General features: G+C 38.3%; 1 protein-coding gene across 4 annotated transcripts in view; it reads right to left on the bottom strand.

Moving 5' to 3' along the window:
• GALK2 (galactokinase 2) overlaps window positions 1-20,802 on the bottom strand; it is a 46,673-nt gene that overhangs the window by 22,207 nt on the left and 3,664 nt on the right. For all 4 annotated transcript variants that reach the window (XM_041418972.1, XM_041418973.1, XM_041418974.1 and 1 more), the window contains exons 4-6: window positions 16,014-16,104; window positions 13,019-13,165; window positions 412-510 (exon numbers count right to left, since the gene is read on the bottom strand). In XM_041418972.1, coding sequence (XP_041274906.1) covers window positions 412-510; window positions 13,019-13,165; window positions 16,014-16,104 — 337 coding nt within the window. The remainder of the gene's footprint in view (window positions 1-411; window positions 511-13,018; window positions 13,166-16,013; window positions 16,105-20,802) is intronic.

Below are 20,802 nucleotides of genomic sequence, written 5' to 3'. Positions count from 1 at the left end.
TGGTTATAAGAAGTTTCAAGAAAGCATTTTTGTAATAATTATCCCATTTGCACTGAATACAAGGCATGCCGACCATTCAGATTTCATTATATGGGAAACATTCTAAGTTCAGTATGAATTAGCCAAATAGTGGAACCTGGTGCCCTTCTAGAGTAGATCTTTCCCCACTTCTTTTCCTTCCTCCTTACCATTTCTGATTTTCCTCATCATATTAATTCAAACTTGTCGTACTTGACTGTACCCAAGTTTGTAAGTTTAATTCCTGATTCATCGTATACCAATGGTGCTTATACTGTTTATTAGGGTATTCCAGTTTCTAGTCTTGTCTTTCTTCCTGACACTAATGCAGGTTTATTTTGCTTACATAAATTAATATTACATTGTTAGTTTAGATTACAAAGGTAGACATACAGTTCCTTCTTCTGCCAGAAAAGAGATTGACTGGTCCATCCCTCCACCTTCTGTGCCAATGTAACGTTCACTCTTTGTGCAAATTTCTGCAAGTTCCACCTGAAAAAATATTAACATATGAACCTTCAGCCACAGTTAAGGATGATACTTTTATTCTGTTTACGTATTAATTAGTGAGAAAACAAAGGAACAATGTCAGAGTTCTGAAACTATTATCTCTTACAAGTCAAATAACATAAGCTGCTATCAACCAGGATGCCACATGGCCCCTTTTCCCTTTTTATTCTGAAGCAAAAAAGAAGCAACTACTCAGCCTCCAGAAGACCACCATAGCCAAATGCTTTTCAGAGTATCCTTGTTTAGACACTTAGCTCTTGTAGGTGTCCTCCTCCCACCTTCCTTGTGCACTTCAAATCCTTCCATCCCAATAGCCAATGTTTTGTTGATTTAATTAGATTAATCCATCTACATGTGAATCTCAGCTTAGCAAAAAATTGCAAGTTATTACTTCATATTGTTTTAATGTACTGACTCCATAATCAGAAATTACTCCAAAACTGTTTCTCACTGCAGATATTCAAGTCAGTGATGCTTGTTGTGTCTCCTTGAAATACTGTACTCTGCTTATCTGAACTAATTCACATATATGTGATGTGCATTCCTTTCCTTTGTGACATTTTAGGCATATCTTTGTGCATTCTAATACCTGCTGGTCAGAGGATACTATGGGAGGGTGGAATATCAATGTCGTAACTGTCAAAAATAATAATTAACAGTAAAGCTTTCAGACATCAGGCTAAGTCACATCGAAACACAAGAGAAACCTTGGGAAATGGTCAAAGAACACAGAGTAGTCAAAAATAAGTGGGTTAAAAGAAAAGGATTTGTGTCCACCTATTATGACCCCTACCAGTTTGTTTTCTAAGCACAAGGAAGATGGAAAAAGAACTTTAGAAAAGCCACAGGCCGTTTTCCAGTGGCAAAGTCAGATTCAGATTCCACAGTAAGGATGTAGCATTACAGGACTGAAAAAAGCTAAGCAGCAAGACAGGGACACTAGCCAGCACACAGCTGTAAAAGGCAGCAGATAGAGGCAGTAAATCACGATGCTGAGAGAGGTATGTGCAGGGTGCCTGCCCGCTTGCTTGCTCGAGTCCTCTAATGGCCCCACTGACACAGCTGTAAAATTGGTGCTTAGATGAATGTAATCAGGCTGAACTGTTTGCAAATGCACTAACAACCAATTTACTCAGCTCACAATGCAGTTATGGCCAATAAGCCTTAGGCTGATAAGCAGAAGTTATCAAAAAAACATTAATGAAGTTATTCTAAAACTATGCAGAGTCGATCTCTTTGAATCCAACACGGTAAACGACCTCTTACGAGAAAAAGACCATTAACAAGAGAACACTGAAAGTACAATCAGTAAAAATACTCTCCTTTTTGGCACTGCCTTTCCTTTGTGTATTTTAAAGATGAGCTGAAACAATGTTTCTTTTATTTTTCTTGAGAAACTATAGAAATTTAGTGCATTGTGGTGCTCTTTCTTTTTAACGAAAACCATTTCCCAGGTTCATGAAAATTCATTTTTCCTCCCTGTTCCATGTTCACTCAAGTCCCATTTCCAGTTTGAACCTCAGGTCTCTTCATCCCATCAATGAAAGTTTAACATCTAGTTACCATATCTCCCTGCTCCACTATGAGCTGAAAATAATTCTGAATGAAATGCTAATGAAGGCAATGATGCTTTTAATGCTAAAATACTGAGCAACAGCTGCACAGAAAATAACAAACCTACACACACAGCATCTCTAGATGCTCCCTCCTTTCTACATATGACGGTGTACTTATTTACAAACAACTGTTGCTGTGACTTAGGAATACCTGCATGTTTCAGTCAGTTTCTGCTGAACCTGCCTTTTGTCTCCCTGAGACCACAGCAATACCACATCCCTAATTTTTGTTGCCACTGGCAGGAGCTTTCAGGCTGGAGCTTATGAGTATTACTCACTGTGTGAGAAGAACCACGCTGGCAGACGAGCCATGCGCACTCAAGTAGGAGCTGTGGCTTGCAAACCTGGCCTGAAGTACAGCTCCTGAGGTACTCCCAGCATAAATTCTGTTCTTGGGCACAGCTGCCTGAGCTATTACTTCATCTGCAACTGCCAGATAAAGCTTGGCAAAGTCAGAAATTAGGCATTTCACTCTTCGCTTAGTCTGGCTGCATCTCTATCTCCACATACACATCAGCTACCACTTGATTGCCTAAATTGTTTAGACTTCATGAGCCCAGGCTTATTAAATGAGTATCAGGAGAAGTCTTGCAGAGGAGGAATGTTAACAATTAGGACAGTGCCACTCCCCTGTCCCTTTACAAGGTCTGGTGAACTGTGCCTGGTTGAGCACCAGGCCTCGCTGGGTCCCGGCTCTCCAGCTGTCCAGCTGCGTATGCCGGGCAAGCAGCGCTGCTCCAGCTTGAGCAACTTCTGTTTTGAAACTTAGCAAGGATTGGCAGGACCACCAAGTAGTAACTGGCAAGGGTTGCAAAGAACCCTCTCCACAAGACAGCCCAAGGCATCCCTGAAATATTATTTGGTTTCTAATTTAAACGGGCCGTTGCTGACACAGGCTGGCTTTAATACGAGGATGAGAAGCATGTGAATGGAGAGGAAATTGTCATCTGTATAGAGAGCAGTTTCTACTTACTATTGAGACAAATGGGCAAATGTTTGCCTTTTTGCTGAAATGAGTGAAAGGGCAAAGTTTCATTGGAAACTAATGTGAAGACTAAACTGGAGAGCCTTGTGTACATATTTGATACTTGGAAAAGGATGGTCATATGACTGAAACAGTGAACTGAATTTCAGGAGGTCTGGGCTCAATTTCTAGCTCCACATTAAGTTTCTTGTGAGTCAGGGAAAGTCCCTTTAATTCATCACGGCTCCATTTCCTCAGTAAAATGAGGAGTATCTTCCCCCTCTTTCTAATTAGTAATGGTTACTTGGGCTTCTTACATGATAATGCTATAAATATGTGTGACTTCATTACTAGAAAGTGAAAAAATCCCCATTTTACTACACAAGTTCTTAGAGTTTAGGCTTCCACGGAAAATATCTCTAAGGAAATAAGTCTGTGAGAGCCATGTAATAAAAGGAAATAGCTTTTGCCTATCTTACAGCAATGCCTTATTTCCATTCAACTTGCAACACCCAGAAGCTCTTTAGGGCAGGAACTGTTTGGATCAGCTGCTATTTATATCTTTTCAGTGTATGTCTGATCTGTAAAAATACAGAGCTTTTCAGATCCCAGATTTCACTGCATAACTTGGCAATATCTCAAATGAATACCTGGGCACGGAACTTCCCTCTTGGATGCGCTGCAGTTTCTACAGAGAAGTAACTCAGAGCATTCTCACAGTCACATTTAGGGGAACTACAACCCAGGCTGCACCACAGCATCACCTGTCAGGCTGGTAGGTTAGAGGGGGCTTGGCACGTCCAGATACAATTGTTATGTGTATAAAATAAACAATGTTAGCATATGGAGTTCTGCAGAAGTCCTAGAACAGGCTTTCTCACTGAACTAGATGAAGGCAGATATTTGTTCCTCATGAGCACCACGAGAAATACAGAGAACGAATAAACCCCATCTGCACATAGACTCCACTTGCATCCCACACATTCTGATTCATATGACAGACCACTTTGAGCCAGCCATAAAACATAACTTGTTCTATGCACTCAAGGTTCATTAGCATGCTTTTCCATCCCTAAAACAGTATTTCAAAAATACTAGTAAATCACAATTTAAATCTTCATAGAATTTTACATAGTTTACTTTAAAAGCATTCCCATAAGGCTGCTGTTATCTTCAACTTAGAGACAGCACAGATACTTACATGATTTGTTCAAAGTCATGTGAATCAGTCACAAAGCTGAAATGAGAATTCAGAAACCTCCCTATTTCCAGCATTGTGGCTTATTCTGTAAAGAATACTGTCTCATGGAAACAGTTGCAGGGTAGATTTAAAATCTTATTCATATGATGGTAATGAGAAGTGGAACAGAGAGATACTAAAATCGTAGTTAAAATGGGTCTGAATAGTAACATTATGACTCTGCAAAAAAACTACTTAGATAAATTAAAAATTTCCTTAGCTCACCTATTGTGAGGTCTACATATGTTACTGCCCTCTGAATTTCTGTAGTATTGTTTCAGGAAGTTGTTCCAACAGGACTAACTAGACCATGTAAACTACATCATGCAGACAGTAAGTCCTAAGCTGTCATCTAACAAGCAACGTGATATATTTGATATAGTAATTGAAAAAGCTCAAACATCAGGAGATGTTTCCTTTGATCTCACCCCTCTGCAAAAGCCCCCGAAGAGCCCAACAACCTAGCCGAGAAGGGAAGTGCGTATAAGCACAGAATATCCTGATGCGGAAGGAACTTCCCAAGGATCTTCAAGTCCCTCTCCTGGCCCTGCCCAGGACAAGCCCCAGAATCCCATCATGTGCCTGAGCATGTGCCTGTAAGTAAGTAAGGTCTTGTCAGCTGGATAAAATCCAATAAAAGACTTGAGCCAGAATAAAAATATAGACTATATGAAGATAAAAGCAGCCTCTGCAGATCAAACCAATACCACTTCTAGTCCTGTATCTTGTACCTGAAAGTGGGTTCTTAGTATGAACCAAAGGCCAAGTAAAGATCTTATTTCCCCAGGACTTGATATTTTGATCAGGAGTTCCCTAGGCTGAATGCCAGTTCTGCACCCTTAGTTACCAACAGATTTTTATACGTGAACTTATCCAGACTCCCTTTTAACTCATACATAACTTTAACATGTAGATCATCCAGGAACAAGGACTTCTACACCTTGTCAGGTGAAGAACTGTCTCCTTTTGTTAATTATTAATGTGTACCTGATTAGCTTTATTTCACACCTGCTGGCTCTAAACCCTTGAAGGAGCAACAAACAATGACTCCCATCCATTCCATGAATTATATTCATCACTTGATGAATCTCTGACCTTTCTTCCTTTAAGTGACTTTTTCCAGAGTCCTAACATGCTTTTAATGGTGGTCATTCTGTACCTTTAATTGTTCCATGTGACTTTTTCCTAAATCTTTTTCAGTTTAACTATCTTGGTTGGTAAGAAAGGAGAAAGGCAGACTTACAGCTCTTCCTAGACACCTTAGGGAAAATGTCACTGTATCATTTGCAATTTTAGTGTGACAAATGAGCCACATAAAATGTGTGTTAATTGTGTTAACATAAGCACATTGTAATGCAACCTCAAGCAGTTCAGCATTACTATTCCACCCCTTTCCCTGAGGTTGGAGTACCAGAGTCATCAGGAGGATTGTGTGACCACATCTCCCCCTCCCGTGCAAAGTCCCTTTGTTTAAACCTGGCAGTGACATAGCTGAAGCAAACTGTTCCCTTCTGCTGACTGTAGGGAGGTCGGTGAGTGGGGTAGCTGGGATGGAGACTGAAAATACCCGCAGTTATTCTAGCAGTACCCCGAGCTGTGTCACACACTGGCTGGGTCCAGCCTCTGAACACCGGGAAGGGATGCGCGTAATGTGGCAGCAGCAGTAGCTGGCAGGTGAGTAAAACCTTGAAGTCTCCCTGGTGATCTGTCAAGAAGCACTAAATATTGCAGCTTTTGAATGCCAGACCAAATATCGTCCACGCAAACACTACTTTTATAGCTGTTGGCAAGTACACGTGCCAGGTTGGCTGTGCTTCCATGGGAGACGTTTAGAATCAATGGGTTTCACGATACATTAACATCGGGCGTTTTGCTGTTTATCCAACAAAAAAAAGATACAGCACAATAAATTTGAATATCCATAATTAAAACAATATAAAGCCACATCACTAGGAGAAGAATCTCAGTACATACAATTCACTAACAAACACTTAAGCATTAAGAAATTGATGTAAATTAATTACTTAAGGAAGCTGCTCTCAGGTTTTAGACAATGTTAGCTGGAGCACTAGGAAATATCTAAAACTAACAGTCTTCAAAATGTATTTCTTAGTCTGTTTGTTTGAGAAGCTTGATTCTGTCCAGAATGTATTCTACTGCAGAAAGTAACACCCATTTGTCTAGCAGGCAACTGCCCCCACTGTGCAGACCTAGGCTAGCTTTTGATCTAAGACTCTACTAACTACCCCTGCTTTTTGTTTGAAACAATTTAAGGTTCTCCCTGATAAGGAGCAAGTCAGTCTTGGGTTACGAAGGAAGAAATTACTACCACTTAAATCCGTTTTATCTTTGAGTCACGAGATTTCCTATCCAGCATGCAGCAAGTTTCATCTGGGAAATCATATCAGTGGAGATTTAATTTAGTCTGACTAAGAAAGGTTGTGATTTTTTATTATTATTTGCCTTATGTGTAGTTACTCTAGATGGAGAGATTTCTTCTAATAAGAATTCATCAGTAGCTCTGCATCATGTTACCTTGTTTTGGATTTTTAATGGAAAAAGTGAGTTTTCAGTAAAATGACACTTTTCACTAATATGTGCTTTTCTCTACTTATATTTCAATATGAAACACCTCAAATTCAGGTTTAGATTTACAACTGAGTCTTTTTGGTCTTTCAAATCAAAGAACTGATAAATTGTAACCCACCCCATACAGCTCACTTAATTCTCTGTTGCCCTATCATTTAATTCACTTTCTATCAGTTTGATGTTAGTGATAATGAGCTTGAAGACCTAAATGGAATAATGAAAGTGAACAGATGATCACTTCATTATAAAAAAATTCCTAAAAATAGAAACCTAAAGAATTATCAGAATGAGGACAGATAAGGGAGTTTCACCTTTAGTAGTCCTCTTGCTCACAAAGAGGCCAAAGGCCAACTGCTCTGATTCTGACTCATGCAATAATGGGTCTGGACAGTGTGTAAACTGTGACAGAATTTGTCCCTATATAACTGTCACTGTTAATATGTTCCAAATCAGTGATCAATCCCTTTCAATCTCCCACAGCCCTTCAAAGAAGTAAACTTGTGTAAGAGTAAACCCCTTAAAAGAGTAAGACAATTAGTGAGTAGGAGACAGGCAAATATTTGTTAGTAAAACAGAATTAGTGTTGCTTAGTATTTTTTTGGAACAGCTCACCCTACATTACACAGAAACTTGATATACACAAATCCAGAACGACAGCAGCCAAAATAAAGCAATCTTCTCCATAAAATGATAGTATTAAATTACATCTGCCTCAGTGGTTTAATGTAGTTCATTTTGGCCCAAGTTAAGTGTGCTAGATGTTGTATGTTCTACAGTGCAACAGTAATGGTAACTAATCTTTAAAATTAAAAAAAAAAAATCCATTTTTCTTCTTGTTTTAAATTTTATTGTTTGTGAATGGAAACTCCATGAAGAAAATGAATTTGTTAATATAAGTTATTTTTAGCACTGTCATTTTCAGTGCTCCAGAATTCTCTTCATCATGCAAATTTAAGTAACTGGAGTATTTAAATATCAATTCAGTCAAAAGTGCTGTGCGTATGTTTACTTCTTCTATGGAAATAGAGTAATGGTCCCCCAAAGAACATTCCTTAACATTTCAGCAAGTTCATCTGAAAAGTCAGACTCAGCCTGCTGCTTTCCTTTACAACAAATTATTTTGGTAATTTAATGGCAAATTTAGTGTAGATTTTCTATTAAATTCTACAGAGTTTGGTTCACAATACTGAAAATGAAGAAGAGACATTTATAGGTAAAGATAAGTGTTTCACAGTAAGAAGAATACATTCTCCATTATATAATATATTTCAGCTCTAGTTAGACTGTCATTTTTTTCCAATCTGTGCACATTTTATATATATATGCATATTGGTATAAAAATAATTTCTGAAATATAAAATACTATGTTTCATTTAGTAAGGTATAAAATGATGCTCAAATTTTTGAGGTTATTTTTACCACCAGGAATGCCTTTATTTTTAATAGCTCATTTTGACTAGGAATAGGTTGCTGAAAGTTACCATCTGCTTCCAGTTTGCACATAAAATTCCAATTAGCTGAACTTCATATATGTTTTGCAAGGTAATTATGCTTACTTTTTTTCCAGAATGGGAATATATTTGTCAGATAGTATCTGGATGTCCTCATAAGCACAGCAATCTTAGCTTGACTTTGTCTGCCCCCTAACATGCTCAAATAGAAGGTTATCAATTAGGTTGATGAGAGATTATGGCCTTTGATTACCACTGCTCTAAAGTACTCTGTTTCCCCTTGATTACAAACATACAGTCAAGCTTAACAAGAACCCTGTTTTTCAATTCCACAGAGAGAAAGGAACTTTAGCATTTCTCTGTATTAACAGTACTTTAAAATGCAGTATCTATGTGACATTTTTTGTGTAAACAATTTGGTTCCTCATATTATTAACCTGAACATGCATCTATCAAAGATTTTTGATAGATCAATAAAATAAATTATAAAAAGAAATCTTCTAAAAATAAAATCAATTATAATCCAATCCTAAAGAGTATTATCAGCACAAGTTACTTATCTCGAAGTCACACACTATCAGTGTGGATACTCACAGGTTTTCTTGCCAGACAGCTATGGATTAGGAATGGTAAAGGGCTCAACTCAAGCACTTTCATTATTATACAGAGCCTTCAGAAACCAAGTAGAAAGGATTCCAGATGGCCTATCTATTCTCCCACTGAAACCAGTGACAGCAGCAAGTATAGTAACTGCTGAAATACAGTTTAAAAATGGTTAACACCCACACTTAAATTTAGCTGAGCCATAGTTTGGGAAAAGTGAAACCAATGGACACTGTGCCGTTACAGGTTAGGTTTAGGTCCTTTATTTACTCTGTCTGACTTAGCTTTTTCTCAGTCCAGATAAAGCCAAATATGATTCCCCTTCCTATGCTCAACATTTCAAATTAGATAAACCCTATTCAGTTTTCATCTCTTCTGCCCAAAAAGTATGTGCACAGATACCCAGCCTTGATGTAACAGAATAAATGTTGAGGTGGCTGAACAGACCTTACTTTCACAAGCCCTAACATTTGGACAACAACATTATCATCACATCTTTGAAGTAAATCTAGTTACTCAGTTCTAAGTGATTTTCTGTACTCATTAATTCCTACCACAGAACACAAAGCTGGGACAGTTTAGAGCATTATTACGTTTCCTTTACAAAAAGTATCATCTCCTGATGAAAAGTTATACAAAAGATTGATTTTGTAACAGTGAAATAAAAATCACTTTAAAATCAAGAACTACTACTACTGAGCATTGCTGCTGTTTGAGTGATGCCAACACAGCCTTCAACTGGTATCCTGTTTGGAGGAGAAAAATGGATTCTTTTTAAAGATTGCATTCTGCATTTTCCATCTTGTTATTTGAATGCTATTGCACTGCTGCAACTGGTTAGCACTGCACATCTGGCTGAATTGTCTGAACTGGTATTTTCCTAACTATTGTGTATGTGTATGATGGTTTTTTAAAAAAATATTGTATGCACGCTGAAACAATGCCCTGTTTCAGACTGCTACACACAATTAGTGAGAGCATGTTTTTTTCTGATTTTGTTTTCAATGTCAAAAAACTGCTATTTTTAAAGTTAGCCACCATGAAATTCTAGCCATGCTTTTACAATGTTTTATAATTTGTGGGGTTTTGGCTCTTAATCTCCCAGGCCTGAACCTTACACTGGAAGTGTTATCTCATAAAAGCTCTGGATTTCAACAACTTCTACTCTACAGCAACTATTTTAAACTTACATTTATCAGGAAAAAGAGCATATAACTAAAATATTCTCATAAAAATAGTTTCACAGAAACAAAACAGATAAATGTTCCATTCAGTAAAAGGTCATTTTTTCATAACTTTGGCTACAGAAGCCCTACGATTAAGCCAAATTTGATTCCAAAGCCAAAATTTTCCTGTCTTCCTGCTACAAACCATCATACTAAGAATTTGCAAAGTCCATCAGACTAGTATGGGGCAAAAAGTCAATCTTTTCTCATAAAATTACCATAATAACCAAATATTTTACTTACAAATACTACAATTTACATGTTTCACAACTATAAAGCATTTGGGAAAAAAGGATGGATGGGAGGGGTAAAGTGATATTTCTTATTTAAAATAAACACATAAATATCCAGAGCCTTAAAAATGCACAGTCCTGGTTAGCTTTCTAGTAGAAAGGATCTGGAAAGCCCCTACTCGTGCTCAGCTAAGAATTTCCCTGCCACGGGGGAGCTCCCTGCTGACACAGAGCCAGCAGGACTGGATCCTGCACAGATCCCATTTGACACCAGCACAGGATGCATTAGGAGCTGGCAAGAAGTGGCCAGAGCACGTTTTATACTGCTGAGGACTCCCATGCCTAAATTGCTCTAATTTATACTCAGACTAGCCCTGCCTTTTACAAGGCAGTTCTGCAAGGCTAAGCATAAATCCAGTGCAACAGAGGCTCTGGATTTAGCTACATATAAGAAGTCTCTAATGGTAAATCATAAATTAACAAAAAACACTGAATGAGTTTTTACTGTCCTGTAAGATTTGGAGAAACTTGAAGCCTGGACAAAAGCAATCAGGCTTCAGAGCTGTCACCCTCTCTCCTAACCATGACAACCAGGTGCCTTGGTTTATGCAAGCATACAAAACCTTGGATATGTTCTTAACTGCTCCTATGGTGGCTATTGAGAAGCCTCATCTGTACATTAATTGCTCATTTTTCATCATAAGTGCAAAATATCTGGCTGCAAACAGCAGGGTTTCCTGACAAAAATGTGCAATTGTGTCTCTTGTGTTTGTCCAACTGTATTTCAGACACAAGCTTAACTTTCAGCACATTTTTCTACTATCAAGAAGAGGATTGAACAGGACACATGAGGAGAAGAAAAGACACTCAGTGGAGTCTCTGTCTTCCTTCTGTTCTTCCATAATTTTCTATGAAAATGACAGGAGTTTTGCACCTTTCTTTACAACAAGTCTGGCAGAATGCCGGCTGGTACTCCCAAGCCACGTGTAAATTCAGCTCAAGATACACACTGTATAATTTATTCTCTGAAGAACACTGTGCAGAATTGGAATAATGAAAACCTGGCTCCTGGTTTTCCAGATACAGATTTTTACTACCTAGTAAAATGTGGGCTTTCTGACCTCTGTCCATTTTATGCTTGTGAAGATACCCAATTTCTGAACACATGCCCTCCAGTGATTTTGATCAGCTGTTCCCAAACTTTGCTCTTGAGGTGACCACCATTAGAGACAGTCCTGACCTGTGGTAGGACCATCTCTGCAAAACCAGAAGCTTCTTGTCAGGCCAGGTACACATTCAGTCACCTCCAACCCTTTAGTTGCAGTCTCACTCATCCAAGAAGGATCCCCAATTCCATATTTTCATCTACCGCTGCTCTACGTGTCTCACCTCCCAAACCAGAGCCTCTCTTATGGTGTCCAATCCCTTACTGACCTTTGATCAGACACCAACACCAGTCAGGGTGACATTAGCCACATCCTCCTACACAAAAAGCTTCCCTGCCTCTCCAACCCTGCTCCCTTCTGCCTGAGCCCTGCCTGACGCCCCTGAAGCCAGCTGGGCAATGGAGCTGGGCAATGTCAGATTGTGGCCTCACTGCTGAGAGCACTCCTGCAACTGCAGCCTCATAGAGAAGAAAATCTCAACAGATCAGCAAAGACCTTCTGTGTGGATCTGTTCACCTCATGGCTCACAGAAATGCTTGTTACAAGCAGAGTTAACAGCTGCCATCATCATGTGCCACTTTCAGTTGGCTTTGTACCACGATTTGGGAATGTCTGTCTTAGACAATAGGCACAAATATGTGTAACAGTCACATTTAGATCTGTTCTTTTCTCTTCCTGACAATGTTCTAATTTAAGATCCTAGTTTCACTTAACCAGACATTTTTAATGGAGAGAATTTCATTCCCATATGGCACCTTCAAGGACCATGACTCCTCCAGAAATCTGTATTACACAAGCCAAACAGTGCTAACAGTTGTACTGCTAACAGGTCACATACTTGGGGTTTGTTTTTAGACTAATGTTTGTTTAAAAGTGAGGAATACATTTTGGATTGTAAATATGTGTTCCAAAAAAACTGTGAAGAGAATAAGGAGAGTCAGATGGAAGAATTTTACCTCTACTTTGTGCTGATTACATAATTTATCAAGAAATTGTTCCACAGGCCTCCAACAGATGCTCTGTTGTTAAAGCCATGAAAAGTCATTCAGGGAGAGAGTAAAGGCCTCGGGGGTGTGGTCCACATGCTTCAGCACATATATCCTCAGCCCTGGCCTGCAGATAGCACATCTGGTCCAGGCATGGACCTGATGGTTGGCCAAAATACAGGCTTACAATAATGCTCCTTTTTTCAGCTTTAATGTAAGCCTGTTTTCTTGCCAAATTCAAACCCTGCCAAAATTTGGCCGAAGATGTTTGCTCGATTGTGCAATATCTTAAGTTTATATCCAACAACTCTTTGCAAAAACAATTGTATCATGTTTTTAATGTTTACAGGCATTAACAATATTTAATTTTAAGTAGAATTTTACTGCTGACACTCTCGTGTTTTACAGTAAATTACCTTAGAGAGGGTTTTTCCATTAGCTCTGAGTGTCACGAGTCCTGCACAGCACACCAAAGCACTGGAGCTAGAGAGACCAGAACTTGGAGGGATGGTTCCATCTAGCAGACAATTCATTCCAGTTGGGTTATTGAGACCAAAATGTTCCTAACAATGAAAAAATAAACAATCTCAGTTTCAAGTACAGACAGGCTCAGGCTTGCAATTATCTGATACTTAGAAAGAGAATCCTTCTGCTGAGTTGCTGGAAGCAAGGACCTGCTTCTGGTATCTCCAAAATAAAGCAAAAGCAAAATTTTCATTCTATTCCTTAAGAACAAAGCCAATGGTGGGGCTTCAGCCAAAGGTATGTCTGCAATGGCTGTACACAAACACATAACTACCCCAAGCAGAACTCAGGATGGGCTGCACGCCCAAGAATTTACCAAGCTTCGTGGGTGGGTTTTGCAGCAACTGGCTCTGCTTTGAGCTGCTGTGGGGACAGTGCGAAGTTACCAATCCTTTTGTATCCTACTTTTGTCCTTTTCTTGACAGCTCTTCATTTAGGCACGCCAAAGAGCTCAAGGTCCACTTTATGCTTCACTTCCAAGGCTGGCACGTGGTATTTGGGAGCCACATGGCACTGAGGGGGAAGCAGTAGCCATGCAGCTGTTTTCAAAGCAGATCCTCGTGTCCTGAAGCACCCACAGGACTGACACTGGGAAAACCACAATGGTACTTAAGGGTCACAAAGACACACCTACCAGTGGGGACGGTCTCTGGCATGCTATTTTTTGAATGAAGTTTAAAATATTCTAACACACATGACAGATACCACAGATAATACATTTAATCAAGAAGTCATAAATCCTCATGTGCGTACTCTTTTAAATAGAGTTGTTTTGTCTTTTTATTTATAATCACTTTTATAAAATTTCTCTCTGCTATTAGTTTGAAACAAACATGCAGTACTTATTAAAAAATCATTGACTATATATGAGGGGTATATGAATAGCTAACTTCTGATGCAATTTACACGTCAATAAACTGTTACAGTGCCAATAATCAGAAAAAATAACAGTATTCTCATCAAGAAATGTCCACCTTGAAAAGATTTCTACTACTTCTCCTGAAACAGCTTCAAACATAAATACCAATGGTAGAAATCAGCAAACACAAAGAGCCTCCTTTAAAGTCTTCTACCATCACTTCAAATTATATTTTGAATTTCCTGTTTCACAAATAAAGGAAATTCATATCTAGAATACTGTTGCTGCCCATGCCCCTTCCTGAAGAACACTAGACAGGCTTGTTCATAAACAGAAAATGCCTGAGTAACCAGAAACTGATCCACAGTTTCTGGATCGTCTTGAATGTGAATCAGGCTTGCAGACTTATCACGCAATGTTTAAATAGAAAACGTACTTCAGTTTCAAAAATGAAAATGGACTTTGCCAAGTTCTGCAACAGTTCTGTCCCAAAAGGATAGCATGTTCAACCTAATATAAACAGATTATCCCGCTGGACCCCCTGAGTACTTGTATTTCAGAGTTTCTTAAGTCTGTAGCATTTATGCTTATTTTTTGCCAGTACTAGAGTCTGCAAACCTGCTTTGCAAATTAACCTTCAAATACAAAAGCTTATCCTTAGGAAACAGATCTCAGTAGCAGACTGCAAAATAAATAAAGGCAATTGGTCATGCAAGCTTTAATGTAAGAAAGGATATATTGTAAAGAAACCTATATCTCTACAGTCAGTGCAATTTAAATGCCTGTATTGCTAAGCAATGCAAAATTGAAAATACTCATGTTACTGCACACATAAGTAATTTATTTGGGTCTATGCATAGGAGCAGGGGGCGGTTTAGGACCTGTGAATTGTAATAAAGTGATTTGTGGCACTGATTGTTCTGAATATTGTTATTTTGAAGCCTCCAGTGGCAGGTCTGAGGTAGGCTTTTCAGCAGTCTGCAGTCCTCATCTATTGGATCATCCTGTGGGGTGACCTAGATGGCCTCTCCTGAGGCAAACTTCATGTGCTTTAAAAAGCGCATTTACCCATAATTTGGGCTGGCTGTGGTGACCTGTTCCTGACTTGCCATCACTGTTTATCCCATCTGCCGTTCCAGAAATATCATTAGATTAACATTGAGCAGAGAAGACACCTTTACTTCTCCCCTCAAAGGGCCGTGAATTCTGTGAATTCTGTGCCTCACCTGCAAACAGCAGGTGAGATTTGCAGGATCCTCGATGGTGAGTTGAGGCTGCCTCCCACGCAGCACTGATGACCAGCACTTGTTTTCACAAGAGCTGGGTCTTCAGGCCAGGCTGGAGAGGGGAGCTCAACCTCGAGTGGGCAGACAGGAAAAGGTCTGGGAGGCTGAGCTCCCGCCTTTTCCGTCAGTGTGCCCCCTCCTGCACAGCTGCACTTTGAACTCAGGACATTCTGAAAATCCCATTCAAATTCCAAACCCCGAAAACCGGGATGAGTAATGGTTCTTAATGGATTGTTTCTTCTGTATGCTGTTTACTTGGCTTTTGCATTTTCTTTTGCCTACTGCATGAGTCAGCTTCACTCAGCTGCTGTGCACAAATTACAGGTTTTCAACTTTAATGAAGGTCCGTGTTTTTTAAATGCTTCCATAGAAAGAAAAGGGTTAAGATATGATCTTTGTGTCCTGAAAAAAACAAACCTCCAAACCTTTTTCAAAGCAGATTTTAATTAAATAATTCCATTGGAAAACATTCCTTTTGACTTCAAAATACAGAAATGTCATCCTGATGATGTTTGATCACGACTTTCTGAAGCAATTATTTGCTATTGTATTTTGTTTTACAGAGATGAAAATAGTGCTCTGCCAGTATTTTAAAGAAAACCCACTCATATCTCCTCTTCAAGTTTTAACATAAAAATATTTGTTAAAAAAAAAGCTATATAATGCAGGGCAACATTTAGAGAGTAAATAGGTGTTCTTATATTTTACATTAATTTCATAAATTAAATGGATTTGGCTTACCTGAATACCCTTCAGTCCACACAGGAAGTAGTTATGCCACTGAGGTTTGGTTTTGTTAATCTGAATGTTATTAACACTAGTACTGAAATCCCTGCAAAAACAGAAAAACCTTAAGGCTTTGATTTGTATTAAATTTAGTTTGAAAAAACATGGCTTGTTACTGCCACCTGCTGATGGACAAAACTGGTGATGGTTTTCAGTGCAATGTTCTCTGGCTTGGTTTCTTGTTTGATCTTTTTACATATCTTCTTTATTAATCATTTCTATATGGTTATTTTAGATGAAAGCATAAGAACTCTTGAGTAAGTATAAAGAATATATTAAATAAATACAGAAATTAAGCTGCCTTTGACATCCTTAATTAAGGCAGGATGCCTTCCATCATGTATGTGTATGCTATCATGATTTCTTAGAAATGGAAATTCAAATAATCATATCTGTCAAACCATGACTAGAGGCAGACAAACTTCAGGCACTCTGGTAATTCCTGCTCAGGATTTCATCTTTATTACCTTTGCTTTGAATGGCACTTCACTAAAACAAGCCTAATGCTCCAGAATTATATTATGTATGTTACAAGACAAAAATATTTAGTTTAAATATTTTATCTGTTCCCTCCTGGATAATTCCTACTCCATCTTTCTTTCAAGTTAATAAAAATACTGAGCTTGGATGTTCCTAAAGAACAGCCAGGTGCTGTCAAAATGGGCATGGGTGACACACAGAGGCCTCAGAGAGGTGCAAGTTGTTTGGCAGTCTGTAGCCTTGAACACCCAGGAACTTCATCTGCTTGATGTTGTGACAGCAGGTGCCCAACACAGAAACAGCAAAGGCACTGAGAACAGCAAGAAATCAAATTTAAAATATTCAAAAGTTCCAAATTAAGGTGTGCTCTACAAGGCAAGGTCTGATAAAAAATATGAACAGAGGCAGCTGAATTCCTGGAAATATTTAACAGGAATAAAACCAGTTTCAAGAAATAATACTTCAGGGGACAGTCTGCAACTCCTAAAAGGATGGAATTTTTCCTTCTTACACTGGTGCTAGTAAACTACATAGATTATTGATTTCCTGGGTTTATTTTTGTCCAAAAGGACATCACTAATTAATACTTGTAATGGATATGAGTGAAAAGATGTTTTTATCCGTAAATTATCCTGTTACCTATGGATAAAAAGTTATACAACTATATATAACTGTATTCAAGCAATGTCTGAAAAGCTCACTTTATTCTGGTGCACTTAGAGGCTGCAATTGTTGTGTCATGCAGCCCCCAAAGCAACAAGCAGTGTTGCAGTGGCACCAGAATTCATCTGGTCTGTTGCTTGCCCGTCTGTAGAGAGATCTCCACTTGCACTCCCAGCCTGCAGCCCATTCCCAGCTCCATGGCACATGACACATCTGGCACTTGGACTATCAACTTAGAATTCTCATTTTGCCAGTTATACATTCAAGTTCAACCTTAATTACAGAGCAAACCCATCAGGCTGGTGTACAGTTTAATGTGTAAGCTGCTATTTTAGTGCCACAAACAGCATTTTATCAGCAGTGCAGCAGCAAAGAATTGCACAAAGCTACAGTAAGAAATTAATAGGTTTTGCTGAGGAACACAGAAGATATGAAAGGGAGTAGTGAGATTGGAGTACTAGGAAAGTTTGAGAATGGCTGTAAATTCTCCCAATTTGAGATTCATGTGTATTTAGAATGATCTCCAAGAAAATAAAACATCAACTTGCTTATGGTTTTTTAATAAAATAAACCCCCTATGAGGTATTTGTAAAATAGAAAAAACTTGTCATAAGTAATGAAGATTTTAAAATTCTGTGTTTATTTATGCTTGCTTCCTAAAATAATCCTAAATTACTGTTGTAAAAAACAAGGCTGGTGGAAAGCAATGTGTGAAAGTGATTAAGAGAAAAGGAATCTTAAGTCTTCTTTGCCTCAAAGAATTCTAAAATATTTTATCTTCATAATTCATTTTACCCTCTCAGAGAAAAATTTCAATGAACAAGAAGACACATATTATGACTATATATTTGCTGGTTCTCAAGATAAATTAAAATAATGACTTCTTAAAATGCATTTTGCTATTTTTTGCAATCTTCTTACATAGAAAATGGGAGAAAAAAATGGCTTTGATTTTGGCAGGTTTTATAAGGACATAATTCACACAAACACAGAATGTGGGACTGTCAAAATTCCCAGAATACTTAAGTCTTTTTTTTGTTATCACATTCAGTTTTTTGTTAAAAACAGTTCCTAAATATCCAAGCTTTATCTTAAATCAGTAAATCATCAGCTTGCTTTTGAACCTCCTACTGAAAATTAGGCATTTTAATATAAGAACTTTATAACAAAATAAAATAAACTATTGGGAAAAACATACCCATGAAATAAAAATACTCTGATGTTGTCTGTTCCAGCCTTTCTGTTTGGGGAAAAAATGCCAGTTCTCCATAACTAGACATAAAAATTTCAATTTCTCTGTATAATTAGAAGAGATAGGATTTTTAAGTAGTGTGACTGAGGTGGTTTTTACTGCTTGAAAAGTAAATAATCCTTATTTTTGGGAGATCAATTTGGCTCTTTCTTACAGAACCTTATTGTCTTTGTCAATCTGTTAGTTTATCCGTTTGAGTCTTCTGTACAAATACCCTGATTTAAAAATAAACAAACAAAACTTTCAGGTTTTGTTGTGAGATGGAAACTGATTGGTAATTACCATCCTCTGGTACTTCTGAAGGCACTTTGAGAAGTATAATGTCAGTTATTCTCTCTACACATACTTCTCCATTACAAAGATGCTTTGTGAAAGGGAGGTATTAAGAACTTCAAAAGAATGTAAGTTTTGAATACCTTTTTAGTCCCAATAACATAAAAGGCATCAGATCAGCTGAGATAATTTATGATAAAAAACAAACAGGTGTTTTTTCTATCAACCTGTTCTCTGTTCTATTTCTACTGAAAGTTAACGTGAACTATCAGGGTGGAAGAGTGCTACAGAACTGTTCCACAGTTTACCAGTTCACAAAATAAGAATGAAATAGGAAATAGTAATTCTACAGAGGATTCTGGTTAGTCCTTGTTCACCAAAGGCCTATAGATACACATTCACCACAGACATAAATCTACCAGTGCAACAGGCAGGGAAAAAAAGACATACTGTCATCAGTTTTGTTATGTGGTGTAACATTCAAAGTGTTGAAAAAGATTTCTTTGTTATGAAATTATGGACATGTTTTAGCTTTGTTTTTAAGCAACAGTGTCTCAACAAAACCAAGATGCTTAATGCTGTGTTCTGAGATCTTTTCTTGGTTTATGGTTTAAAGCATAAGATTTTAAACTGAAACCAGGGCAGATGTAAAAATATAGTGTCAGTGTGTGTGTGTGTGCAATTTAAATTCAAAGGCTGTATTTCTACATTTTGTGGAACTGTCCTGAGAAAGCCATTTCAATTGCAAGATAATGCAGCAAAGCTTGAAGACCAAGTGAAAATGTTTACCTTTTTATTACTGCTTTATTTAGTGTTCATTATAACAGCTTTTCCTAATCAAAACTATTGTAATTCTGAAGCTATTGTCTCTTGCAGAATGGTTCTGCAACACAGCTTAAGCCCTGGTGGGAGGTTGCTGTTGAAGAAAGGAAAGGTCCCACACACCTTCCATTTCCCTTCCCTGTTCACCACCACTGCTTGTTCCCACTGTTAACCCCAACTCAGCTTTAGTGCTGAGTGCAAGGCAGTTCACTAAAATGACAGAAAATTATCCAAGCAAAAAATGGGGGAATAGTGCACTTCAGCTTAAGATCAAACAAGTACTCTACACCTGCTAAAAGGCAGAGGCTGAGCTGATTTAGAAGCAGGTACAGGGAGACTAGGGGTAAAATAAGCCAAGCCATTGCCTTTTGGCAATGGCAAACATCTTAATTCAGCCCAGCTGTAATGTGAAAACATACTCCACAAAGTGAAAAATCTCTGGGTATTTATACTTAGCATGGAAGTACAAATTCTTTTCAACTGTCTTAGTCACAGGCAGCAGTTCAGAATGTGTTTATAACAAACTGAGCTTTAAGCAGGAATATGTGCTCAAGTATTTCCCACTTTTGTCAGTATGTTCCTGTCCCTGTGCTGCCACACACTGTGCTTTCAGGAACTAATTTACCAATTAAACCAATGGCTCAATAAAAATGGCTTAAACTAAGCTTTTGCTGATTCTGATTTTTGCAAAATGTCCGCAAAAGCTCATGTGGGTGAGTGACCTGATCTGAACTGCCATGCAACTACACAAATATCAGTCTGTTACAAAGAGGCAGAAAAACGTGCCTGAAGTTTAAAAGAGTGGCAGGATTATTTCCCTATGTTCAGCACTTGTGAGACCATAGTGGAATATTGCATCCAGTTTTGGGGTTTCCCAATACATGAAAGCCATTGGCAGGGAGTTCAGCAAAAGGCCAACAAGATTATTTACAAGGGATCTTTAAAGGTCCTTTCCAACCTAAATTGCCCTTTAATTCTGTGAACAACAGCTGTGGAAGAAGTGGAAGCAAGGGAATACAGATTTTTTTTGAGCCAGGATTGTTGCTAAAGCTGTTGTGCTGTGAAAACACAGGCCCAGGTTCTCCAGAGCAGGGGAGTGTTACCTTACTTTGGCAGTAATTGATTACAAAACATTCCACTCCCTTCTCCAGGGCACACGGAGCTGCTGCCAATTATGGGGATCATATCGAGAAAGATGAGATAAAAGAAGGAAGGACAGAATTGCAGAATTTTAGGATTGAAAAATCAGAGGCC

This window comes from Onychostruthus taczanowskii, unplaced genomic scaffold, assembly GCF_017590055.1.
Source record: "Onychostruthus taczanowskii isolate IOZ18803 unplaced genomic scaffold, ASM1759005v1 scaffold6, whole genome shotgun sequence".
NCBI classification, from domain to species: Eukaryota; Metazoa; Chordata; class Aves; order Passeriformes; family Passeridae; genus Onychostruthus; species Onychostruthus taczanowskii.
Note: the sequence above shows the minus strand (reverse complement) of the source record. Positions and strands in the feature narration are given on the sequence as shown.